At 47.6% G+C, this 12,547-nt stretch overlaps 1 protein-coding gene across 1 annotated transcript in view; it reads left to right on the top strand.

The window, feature by feature from the left end:
- unc5a (unc-5 netrin receptor A) overlaps positions 1 to 12,493 on the top strand; it is a 106,005-nt gene extending 93,512 nt beyond the window's left edge. The window contains exons 13-16 of the mRNA XM_047021255.1: positions 5,306 to 5,455; positions 7,227 to 7,391; positions 7,485 to 7,663; positions 10,045 to 12,493. Of these exons, the coding sequence (XP_046877211.1) occupies positions 5,306 to 5,455; positions 7,227 to 7,391; positions 7,485 to 7,663; positions 10,045 to 10,210 (660 nt within the window). The 3' untranslated portion in view covers positions 10,211 to 12,493. The remainder of the gene's footprint in view (positions 1 to 5,305; positions 5,456 to 7,226; positions 7,392 to 7,484; positions 7,664 to 10,044) is intronic.
- Positions 12,494 to 12,547: the final 54 nt, after the last annotated feature.

Genomic DNA, 12,547 nt, shown 5'->3' with positions numbered 1-12,547 from the left:
CTCTGAAGAGCTCTTGAGGTTCCGCTGAACAGCAGAACACCCAGGACTTGCCAAAGGGAGGGAAGAAAATGGCGTCCGTTGAGTAATTCATCAGAAATGTAATAGTTTTTAATTCTAGTGAGTTTAAAGTGATGTTAAATGGCCATTAAATTCCCAAAGGCTCATTTGGACTGAATTGGAGGGAAAATGTTTCAATTAATTTCCTTTGTACTCTGCATTGTATTTCTGACTACAGAAGTCATGCTTTCATTAATATTCATATAATGAGGGTAATTGTTTCAGCCCAGTGTGGGACTCCCTGTCATAAAACATATATATCTACCATTACATGTGATTAATAGACTGTCCTCTGTTGCCCTCTGTGTTAAACACTAAGCCCCTACACGCCCTGACACACCTCCACAGCCCCAAATCCTCTTTTGTGCATTCATTTGACCAGAAAACCGCCATCATCTGAAAAAGGATATGAAAAAATGGATATGTACTGTGCCGGGGTAATATATCTAAATATGTGGGTGATTGTAGGCTAATAACTAATTACCATGTTCTAGGAACCTTTGAGCAAGGTGCTGCTCGCAGCAGAAAATGTGAGGCCTTCTGCGACTACGCTGCACAGCCATTGTTCCGACTGACCTTAAAGTATGAATCATCCTGCATGAGAGAATACTATGGTGAGACTCCCTGTACAATGAGGAGCTTATCTTTGCATACGGCTGTAAGGTGTGTCGCTATTCACTGTGGTTTTTTCGAAAGAGCCATGATTTGAAGTGTTCTCTTCAATGCATCAGGGAAAGAAAAACATCCCACTTGATGGCGGGAGCGTGTAACCGCTAAAGGTGTCCCTCCATCAACAAGTGAAAGAGCAGAGGGGCCACCAGGTGAGACGGATGCGTTGCAGCAGATGCCACGGCACACGTCCTGTAATGGCTGCCACGGAAGTTCAACAAGGCATTTAGCTTCAGCGAAAAGCTCGGCTGAAGAAGAATTGTTTTCATAACACGTTTCTCTTGCCCCTCAGCCCATCTCGCGTCCTCCTCTCCCCTCCCCTCTCCTCGTCTCAGCCACAGTACGATGATTTATCAAGCAGAATGTGCATCTTTCCCTCGCAAACAGTCAGCTCATTTGTATCCTGGCAGACAAGTGCCTGCTATTTGTAGTTATTAATCCGGGTTGACTGTGGCGGGCATGGCCACTGGAGCTCAGACTGATGGAGACTGCGTGGTGTGTGTGTGCGTGTGTGTGTGTGTTGGGGGGGGGTGCTGTCACATCCTCCTTGACAAACACACTACCCACGACACTCTCTCCACCCACAGCTCTCTCGCTCTTTACATCCTGGATGCATTCTTTTTTCTTCAGACCGAGAGCAACCGTGGAAACAGATGGGCCGATATGAGCGTGAGGTTAGTCTGGGTATGGACGTGACGGAGGCAGGTGGAGCTGGGTGAGAGGGACTTTATGGGGTTATTAAAGTGCTGGGAAGTCGTGTTCCCATGCATCTTCTCAGCATCTTTGCCATGATTTATGTCTATGGCTAATGAGCTGATTATACACTTAGTGGCCGTCATAGATCTGTCTCTTACAGCTACCACAGGGGGATTATTCATTGGAAACTCAACGCAGCCGAGTGTTGTGTGATGATGTTTATGACCTTCTAGTGACTCATGCAGCATAGTGCAGCGTTCAGTGTTTTGAACTGTATCGTCTATTTTTCCTCAGTGCTTCTTTACAGCTAATGCCTTTAAATGGTTAGGGTGGGGTGCTTGTGCCTGTCTGCCGGCCTGCTGGGTGTTGTTGTATAAGAGTTTGGTGCAGTAGCTAACCTCGTTGTGTCAGCCCCAGCCCAGAGAGATTAACTGTGGGACTGTTCCCTGGCTCCCCCAGCGGAGCCCAGACCTGCTCCGTCACACAGGCCCAGCTCCGAGCTGCTTCCGAGGGGCCCAGCCCGAGGACAGGAGGGGCTGCGAGGATAGGAGGATGAGTGCAGAGCAAAGTGGGGGAGCAGAGGGAAACTGTGGCCATGGTCGCAGTAATCCTGTTATCTCTCCTTCTAAAGCTCAGCACTCTGGTGACCTGAAGAAGCAAATGTTAAAGCTGCACCCCCCCTGCCTCTCTCTCTCTCTCTCTCATTTTCTTGAGCAGCTCCCGCTCTCACCCCTTTTTTTTATCTCTCTCTCCCTTGCTTTCCTCGTCCTTATTGAACATCAGGGGGTGGTCTTGGCCTTGGCTGACGTGAAATTCACAGTCCTCACACACACCACAGGCTATCTTTAATTCTGTCAGAACAAAGGGGTTTTTCTCCAGCTTGACTCACACGTTTGGCCCATCTCATGCATCTTAACGATCTCCTGTTTGAGGGTCAGTCTCCCCAAAAACATGCCGTCTTCGTTTTCAACGAAGGAACGAGACAAAAAAAAAAGGCTAATGTGATTTTTCTCAGTTGTTTGACTAATGTGTGATTTGATATTGTAATTCAAACATTGCATTGTTTTCACTGATAGAGTAAATAATAGAGGGATATTAAGCTTCTCATCTATTAGCGTCCCAACATTGTCATCTGTTAACCGGATAATGGGGCGTAAAGAGGGCCATTACTCTCTCAGCCCAGAACATATGCTGGAATCATCCCCATATACACACAGACACAAACTCGCGGATACACACACACACACATTTACACCCACACATTTACTAATGCACACATTTACAGACACACCAATACACACTTGTACACGCACTAAGCTGTTCACTATTATACTGCATTAAAGCCTTCTCAGCAAGATTGTTACCACAGCATATCCCCTGTTCTCTCATCTCCCTGGTCTCTTCTGTCCCTGATCTCTCCTCTCCCTGATCTCTCCTCTCCCTGGTCTCTTCTGTCCCTGATCTCTCCTCTCCCTGATCTCTCCTCTCCCTGGTCTCTCATCTCCCTGGTCTCTCCTGTCCCTGGTCTCTCCTCTCCCTGATCTCTCCTCTCCCTGGTCTCTTCTGTCCCTGATCTCTCCTCTCCCTGATCTCTCCTCTCCCTGGTCTCTCATCTCCCTGGTCTCTCCTGTCCCTGGTCTCTCCTCTCCCTGATCTCTCCTCTCCCTGGTCTCTTCTGTCCCTGATCTCTCCTCTCCCTGATCTCTCCTCTCCCTGGTCTCTCATCTCCCTGGTCTCTCCTGTCCCTGGTCTCTCCTCTCCCTGATCTCTCCTCTCCCTGGTCTCTCCTCTCCCTGGTCTCTCCTGTCCCTGGTCTCTCCTCTCCCTGATCTCTCCTCTCCCTGGTCTCTCATCTCCCTGGTCTCTCCTGTCCCTGGTCTCTCCTCTCCCTGATCTCTCCTCTCCCTGGTCTCTCATCTCCCTGGTCTCTCCTGTCCCTGGTCTCTCCTCTCCCTGATCTCTCCTCTCCCTGGTCTCTCTTGTCCCAGACACCTCCAGGCACCGTGGTTGTGTCATGGTCCAGGGTCAGGTCTGGGGCCAGGAGTGTCATGTAGTACAGCTTGTTGTAGTCCCTGTCCTATCATGTTAGCCCCCCTCCTCCTAACCCCCCATCCCCCCCATGGATCAGTATTCACGCTAGTGGATGTTGATAATGGGATAATTGGCAGTGTGCTGCCTGTGTCTTATTACCAGGCTGACAGATCTGCTGATGGGTCAGAAACCCGATGAAAGTCCACCGCCGGCAATTTGCAATGCTAATCTGGGATACGGATAATCATGCTTAAGAACAGTGTTAAACTAGCCCCTCCAGTTAGCCTCCGTAAAGTAGCCTTTTGTCTCTGAATCAGACATAATAGACGGGGGGTGAATGCTGTGGAGGATGCTCTGCTCCTAGTCATTAACTCATTAGACCTCAGCACTTTGATGCTGACCCCCCCCCTCTCTCTCTCTCTCTCTCTCTGGGTAAGTGGGCCGGGGGAGGCCCCCTGGGCTCCTGCCTACTGTACATGCATCTACTATACAGTTAGGAGCTACCAGTACACCTGTACTCTACATGCATGTACTGTACAGCAGTAGGAGCTACTGGCACTCTGGATGTATTAGGGAGTTAGGTGAACAGACGTGATAACAAGATGGAGTCATCGAAACAAACGTTATTAAAAAGTCGGTTTATTGAGAGGAAGTGAGTGGGCTTCTATTTGAGCAGGGTGGAATGCACTAACCAAACATCCAGGTTAGGTATTCATGGTGCCATAATGAACTATACTCTCCCTCACTGTGATAGAGATCTCGATACTACAGCAAGGCCCAGATTCCAAATGGATAATTACCAGCTTCCATTCCAGCGTAATTGGAATCAGTCTAGCCCAAACCGGGGAAAGAGTGCAGAAAATTGAATCTGTGGCGTGCAGATAGAAATCACCGCTGTTCCCGTCTTAATTAGAGTCTTCACTCACTTCCCACCATGGGCGAACACGCCCGCGTACCACTGCATTCAACATATGGTCATTATCCATACACACATCCCCCTCCTGGGATTGTTGTCATTGACTATACACACACACACACTCTCATTCTCACTGCTAGATCTTCTTTGCAGTAGCCATTTTCCTTTGCCCGTTTCAGAGAGAAAAAAGGACAGTTTTCTTTGTCGTTCAAGGTCTCCTTAAATACCAATTGTACTACATGTAGTTTGCGGTTTAATGTGTGCCTTTGATGTACTCACACACAGGGGCAGGGTTGGGGTGCCACCAGGGGTACTGATCCTGAAGGGCCCTCCTGGCGCAAAGCGCCGGCATCAAAATAAATTGATCGATCAGAGGAGAATGCAGGGGATATTACCCTCCCATTCCAGATGGTCATTCGGACGGCAACAAATGGTCTGCTGAGCCAGTCCCACAGAGATTAAAATATTAAGCATGCATTTACAAATCTCTCCTGGCACGAAAACAAAAATGAAATTAAGGAGATTCGCCATGCGGGAACAATGAGCAGTTGACTAATGGCTTGTTCACTTACTTCATCACAGCACAGGTAGTAGCCCTGCTTGCCTGTCTACCCACTGTATTTGCATGCTAATGCAATTCATGGGAGCTAGGCACGCACACACAGACATATATATATATATATATATATATATATACATACACACAGAGCCAGAGAAGTAACCTTGCGGTGACATTAAAGCATTGTTGAGACGACATGGGACAACCTACTGGGGCGTCAAACTGTGGCCCTATCTCACCGTCCTAAGTGGTGCATGTATATGTGTGTGTGTTCAAGCATACACATCTCTCTTCATGCTAAACCGTGCCTATTCCCCCACATGTGTGTGTGTGTGTGTGTCTGTGGGCGCTCTGATCCCTGCTTTGTGTCTCATCAGGAGGTGGTGCAGATGGAGAGCCAGCTGGGCGGGCGCCTGATTGACGAGCCTCACGTCCTGCTCTTCAGAGACAGCTACCACAACCTGCGCCTGTCCATCCACGACATGCCCCTGGCCCACTGGAGGAGCAAGCTGCTGGCTGGCTACCAGGTGAGTTTGGGGGGGGGGGGTTGTCTGGCCCTGGGGGGCTGGTGTTGGGCCGGGGGGGGGGGGGGGGGGTGGTGGAAGGTGGGGTGCTTCCCCTGATGGTTGGGGGTGGGGGGTAAATGTGCTGTTACAGCATTTTCTTTGCTGTAATAGAAATGCCAGATTAGATTTGTGGAGGCTGTTTATCTTTTGTTAGCAGAGTTTTCAGATGTCGGTACCTGTGGTGGTCTACCAGTGATTCCCCCCACATCCCCGTCATGGCAGGGTTTAGGGGGACATATCGCGAGGAATAATTGAAATGACATTTTGAGATGATGACACAAGCTGATGTCTAAGTAATGAGTGAACTATGGTCTCTTGACAGCCAGACTGGATTTGAGCAGTTTTTATGTTTGAAGTTTAGCTTAGCAGTTGATCATTTTTATGATTCACTCAAATGAATGATTTCTTTTTTTTCTTTTTCTTCATCTGTCACTGCAGAAATGTCTGCTTAATAACCACAGAGGTCTTGGCACAGCTCGTGTGCGTGCGTGCGTGCGTGCGTGTGTGCGTGCGTGTGTGTGCAGTAGACCCCTGCTCCAGCCCCAGTCTGATTGATTATACTAGGAGGCCATCTCTCAAAGGGAGTTCAGATGAAATATAGAACAGTATGCTAATATGTGGAACTTCACAACCTGGCTTTGGAACCACCCCACCTCCCCTCCGTACTCCACACCTGCCTCGCCCACTGCAGCCCAGGGAGGGAGAGAGGGAGATGAAGAGAGGAGGAACAGAGAGAGAGCTATAGTGTACAGTATATATGTGTGTGTGTGTGTGTTGGGGGGGGGGGGGGGGGGTTGTGCTGGCTGTAACTCTGAGCATTGAACACCATGTCCCCAAAGAGAACACACACGGTCTGTACTAGGCAGGAAGCCAGCGTGACAACAATGTGCCTAGAACCAAGGCTTATTCCTCTGGACTGTGCCTGTTCATTTGGAAGTGCTATTCCCATAGCAGCAGTGCGGTCAGAAACGGCCCTTCCTTCCCCTGAAGCTGCCTGGCTCTCTACTGGCCTACCTGGCTCTGTGTGCCTGGGTAACAGTGCCCCCATCTGGCTGCGAGGTGGCACTGCAGCTCTTTCTCTGCTGAAATCCAAATTGTTTTTTAGAACTTGAGGCAGAGTGAGCCCTTGTCACACCCTCGTTTTGTCACCTCTCGGCCTCTCATGGGATATGCAAACGAGACATGAATATGGAGCACCAGGGAGAGATGTGGAAATTGTTAACCATGAATCCATTCTCAAACAGTCCCTGGTAGGCGCCTCAGCCATTTGCTAAAGAGGGAGTCTGTGCTGCAGTTTCCACTGTGATCCACTGCTCTTACATTCTCATACTGGCAGATGACATTGGAAATAAGGTGCATGGCAACCAACATCATACATTGACTGTGCAGTCCATTACAGCGTCTTGATTCCAGAATGAACGTGTTTCATGCTGTGTGCTGGGAGTGCACACACAGGGAATAACGCCTCGAGGAGCTGCGTTGATGACACGTGTGACAGTCGTAAACAGACATGCATCCCTCACAGGGAGGCTAGGGTGTGCAGGCTCAGCTGCAGAGACTCAAACACCCAGGATGTGGGCTTGGCCGGGGGGGTCGTGTAATGGTGTGCTCCCCACATGGTCTCACCGTGTGTGTGTATTTGCCTTTTGTGTATGTTTGTGTGTATGCCTCTTTTATGTACGCGCCGTGTGTATTTCATGTGTGTGTGTGTGTGTGTCGGCGCGTTCCGCAGGAGATCCCGTTCTACCACATCTGGAACGGCTCCCAGCGGTACCTGCACTGCACGTTCTCTCTGGAGCGTCTGAGTCTGACCACCTGCCAGCTCACCTGCCAGCTGTGCGTGTGGCAGGTGGAGGGGGAGGGCCAGAGCTTCAGCCTCGACTTCAACATCGCCAAGGTAACGCCTCAGACCCGCCCGCCGCTAACGCAGCCTCTCAGCCCCCGCTGCCAGTGGGTGTGTGGGTGTGTAACCTCTAAACCGGCCCTGCAGGACAGCAGAGCTCTGGACTCTGAGTTCCTGATGCTGGACACCAACGCCACTGCTCTGGCAGGTCCTAGTGCCTTCCAGATCCCCTACCTCATCAGACAGAAGATCTGCAGCAGCCTGGACACGCCCTGCCCCAACGGAGCTGACTGGAGGATGCTTGCCCAGAGACTCAAACTGGACAGGTAGCCCACTGGACATTAACTCTGCTGGGACAAAAATGTCAGGCTGTTAACGATAACAAAAGATCTTACTCTGGTTATTGCTCATAAGAAGAATTCATTCCATCAAATTGAAATGTAGAATTATAGGTCATACTTTTTTTCATACTATTTTTGTTGTTGATTGATCACCTAACCTTGGACATGTTGTTCCCGTACTAAGTTCTCTATCAGTTACTATGTAATACTATGTTGTAACAGCTTGATTAATTGTGGTTTTATCAGGATAATAGGCAATATGAAATACAGTCCCAACAGCCTCCCAGCAATGTGCTGAACACAAAAACCTGTCCATCCTCCATCCTGCCTCATTCAATGCAAAGGCAGGAAGTGGACAGGTAGCTAACTGCCCATCAGGCTGACGTTAGAGGGGGATATTTGGGGCTGTGCCCGTCTCCTTCACCAGCCTCTCCAGTGGTTCACTTGCTTTATCATCCAGAGCAAACTGCCTTTAACAGGACAGAGCCAGAACATTGGGATCAATTATCCTCTAATTTAACTTCCCCCATGTAATGGAATCAAATAGGTATACTTCATTTGTCCAATAAGCTTTATTTACCCCAATTAATTACAGTTTGAATTGGTGCAGTACAGGTTCAATTAGCAATGTTTTGCTCAACTTAAATCGATTTTCATTAAGTTCTTTTAAAGGAACAGCTTCAGTGGTGTTTTTCAACTACAACAGTAATTTATACTGTAAATGGAACAGGTCCCTTGACATTCAGACACTCTCTGCGCGTGTGTGTGTGTGTGTGTGTGTGTGTGTGTGTGTGTGTGTGTGTGTGTGTGTGTGTGTGTGTGGGGTGGGTGGGCGTGTGTGCGTGTGTGTCTGTGTGTGTGTTTGTTTGTGAGAGAGAGAATGAGAGGCAGAGTGTAAATATAAGAACACGTAGTCAAAGGTGAACGTGACTAATCAATATGGCTCAAAATACCACGGACCTTCTCCCTCCATGTACAAATGGCTTTCACAGCACTCGGCACTAAAGACAAGCTCACGCTTCCCTCAGTGACGTCTGAGGCTAGTCTCTGCACCGTGCTGTTCATACGAAAACACCGGTTACCGGAATATTCCAGACCATCTTCTTCTTGGAAATTGGGATGAGGAGGGATGGATATGTGCTGTTTGTAAATATCTTTTTTTTTCCCGCAATTTATGATTGCATAGTTAGGCTCTCCTCCATTTGTAGGCAGTTGGACCGCTTTCTTCCAGCTAGCGCTTCTCTATGCTGCATTTGCTTCTGTGTTTTGGGATAAGTGTACCGAGTTAACAATACAGCTGAGTTAGCTGCTAGCAGTTCCCAAGGTGAAACTGAAGGACTCTGTGCCTTTTTGCCCTGTACGTGTCTGCCCCTTCACACCTCCACCTCCACACACACACACACACACCCACCCCACGCCAGCATGCTATAATCTTTCCCAGTGCTCTGTCACATGTGCTGTACATAACAGCACTGAAAGCCCCAGACGTTAAGAGAACAGAAAAACGCCCTTAGATCGAACAAGCCCCTTCAGGTACCTGTGGGATCGACTCGCGCTCCACATCAAATAAACAGCCTGCCAGGGCCACTGCTTTGTTCTTATTGATCGGGTTTGATCCAAAAGGTTCCGGTCCAAAACAAGGAGAAGGTCACTTCCTACTTAAGTGTGGGTCTTCATATGGGATTTATGTGGAATTAAGACCCTTTTTTCAACATCAATGAAAAGATTAGGGCACATGCTGCCTATTAGAAGTTTGAAGTTTCAAGACTTGAAAGAAAAATGGTTTGACATACCCAGTGGTATTTTATGTTGTTTTCTAGGGAATCTATTGAGAAGCAGGGAGTGTTTTAGTACCTTGACGATCAATCGCTACTTTCATGGCACACTTCTTACCTCGGGGTTTAGAGGTGCTGCGGCAGCAATGGACAGCAACTGCATCCTGTAAAACTAGAGAGGGGACAGTTCCTGGGGAAATCCAGATGTGTGCTTGCCGCAGCTGGGGCAGTTTGTTGAACTAGATCACCTCCAAACCTATTGTTTCAATTCATATCAGATGTCCTCAATGTGTGTGTGTGTGTGGGGGGTTATACACTTACTTTTTTAAATTTAAGATGTCTCCTGGTTGTTGATCTAAGGTAGCAAAAGCAGCAAAAACAAATCAGTCTTCTCATAAACTGCCTCTGTGTATTACGGCCGACAGCAGGCATAATGTACCACAGTAAACATTGTTAGCATCCCCTAACTGCATAACTTGATAAACCCCACATTCTATCAATTCTGATTTGGTAGAACAACAAAACAGATTATTTGGATTGCCGGTGTATGATTGTAACACATGAAGCCTCTCTCTGCTTCACCCTCTCCAGACACATGAGTTTCTTTGCGTCAAAAGCCAGCCCCACGTCTGTGATCCTGGACCTGTGGGAGACGCAGCACTTCCACAGCGGCAACCTCAACCAGCTGGCCACCATCATGGCTGACATCGGCAAGCAGGAGGCCATGATATTCCTGGTGTCGGACGGGGAGTGCTAACCTCTGATTGGAACAAGGTAGTGTACCCCCACCCCCCCCCCAACACCAGCACATGGAGAGAGCAGAGAGGAGGACACGCCCTGTCCTATCAGAGAGAGGAGAACAGGATGGAGGGACACTGCTCGTCATGTTTCGTTCTCTCTCGCCTCAGTAGTGTCATGCCCAGGATAGGCTGTGATAGGCCAGGCCTCTTGAACATTGTCTAGAGTATTCCAAGTCATTCTTTTGTTGAAGAAAAACACACTAGAAGTATCTGGCCTATTTAGTTGTGGGGGGGGGGGGTAGTAAAATAATTCAAACTCAAAAACAAGAAGCTCAAACGAATATGAAAACGGTTGACATGTTTGAGCTCTCGTTCCCCCCTCATGCCCCTTGACAGTTGGGTGTGTGACAGTGTTTGCTGTGGTCAAATATCACACTCGATTATGCAACTGGCTGGGCCATTGTTAAGCATCCCTTGACCTAAAACACACTGATCCCCACGGGGAACTCTCACTAGCCCCACTTTACCCAAAACCAATGGCGTAATATACAGTAGGTGTCAAATCTGCTTGTGTCATTATATGTGCTTTTATCCAGACAGAGATGAAGCTAATCACGGAACATGTTGGTTGGCAATAGATTTTATGTCTTCACTCTTGAACATCTCGTTTGTAACCGTCCTGTTTGAAGTGAAGCTGTTATTGCTACGCTGTGAGGTCTTGATTCTGTTAGACGCTCCAAAGCTTTTTCTTACATGTGAAAAATCTATATTTTCCTTTGATTGGTTTGCTGAACTCTTGAAGAAAGTCAGTGAGCTCTCTAGAACCATTACCTTTCAGAAGCCATTTATTCTCAAAGGTAATACCCTTTTTCTTTTTGTATTATTTCTAATATATTACCAAACGTATCACAATAGCACTCTGTTTTACTGAATTCCTCAGTTTATGAAGGGCCTAAGGCACATTTCCTAGCTCATATTCAAGTGCATATGTCTCCAAAACTCATTTCTGCGACAGCATTACTGTCTGGTTGGGTTGTGGGGGCGAATATGTGTTACATGAAGCAGCGCCCAAAGGGAGCCACTGTATAGACAAGACCCCTCTTCTCAAGTATGAATAATGCAGAGAAACTGCCTACAGAAAATCTGACAACAACAAATTATCATCTGCAAATGACTCTGAGTGATACAGATGGGAAGGCAGGGCTTGTTTTCATAATTCATAAAGCGCTGTTGGTGCGACGTCCTCACGGGGCGCGTGACCCAGGTCAGCCCTTTCTCACGCTCTATTAGGCACACAGGCACGGACGCGTATTCGCTTTGCGCACCGCTGCGCACTCGTCACTTAGAAAGTCGATTCCAAAACGGCAACAACAACAAAGTCGGAGGCAGATCCATGAAATAAGGCATTCTCTCTTCGTGTCTTCTGACTGGTCTCCTGACCCTGACCACTCTGCATAACCAGGAAGAATCAGGCCGCCAGTCTACGTAAATAGGAGACTGGGCCCCTGTGGTGTGGAAGCTTATGAGTATGCCCCGTTTAGCCATAGTCCTCACTGCCTCAGGGTTGCATGGGGGGTTTTCACCCCCAGTTGTATAGAAAGCCCTGGATGCCATGCCCTCCCCCAACCAGAAAGAAAGAATTCATGATTGTCAGATAGCTGGAATGTACACGTTTAAGATTTTGTAAGAGACACTGACTTTATTTTTCCTCTCATGTAGAACATCTCCCAAGGTCCATCAGTGTAGGAGAACCACGGCACTCTTAGTTTCCTTAGTTACCGCACACCTAAGACTTAACCACAACATCCGTCAAGAGCAATTCTATTTGAAATGTGGAATGAAAACAGGGCTGTTGTCCTGCATTTCTTGTGTCGATGTTACAAGCTTTTGAACCAACATGAACACCACAGACTAAAGGCCTGCTTTTTCCATGTGAAAGTGATTCAGAATCAGATGTAATATGTAAATACTTTTCTACAGCAGCAGCGTGCTGTCACTTTACATACTGTATATCAGCAGAATTGCTAACCAAAGTTTTATGAAAACCATACGAGGCCACTGCATCACACAGTATAGTGCCCATTCACGTGTTATTTTAGGTGTTACTGTAGCTTGAGCTGCCATTCGTTTTCGCCCTCATCTCACTTCTCTACTATCATTAAGACAGACATTATGTCTGAAACTCTCATTATAGTCTTGTCTTCATAGAACTTGTTTTGGCAGTGATGCTAGTCGAGAATTTATTGTATCACTTTGTAAAGAAATTTAAATTATATTTTAATATGGAGCCAAGAAAAAGAGAGAAAAAAAAAACACAAAAAAACTGGCGCTTTCATTTGTCAAGTCTAAAGCGT

This window comes from Hypomesus transpacificus, chromosome 1 (assembly GCF_021917145.1).
Source record: "Hypomesus transpacificus isolate Combined female chromosome 1, fHypTra1, whole genome shotgun sequence".
Lineage (NCBI taxonomy): Eukaryota > Metazoa > Chordata > Actinopteri > Osmeriformes > Osmeridae > Hypomesus > Hypomesus transpacificus.
This window is presented reverse-complemented; position numbering and strand designations above follow the sequence as displayed.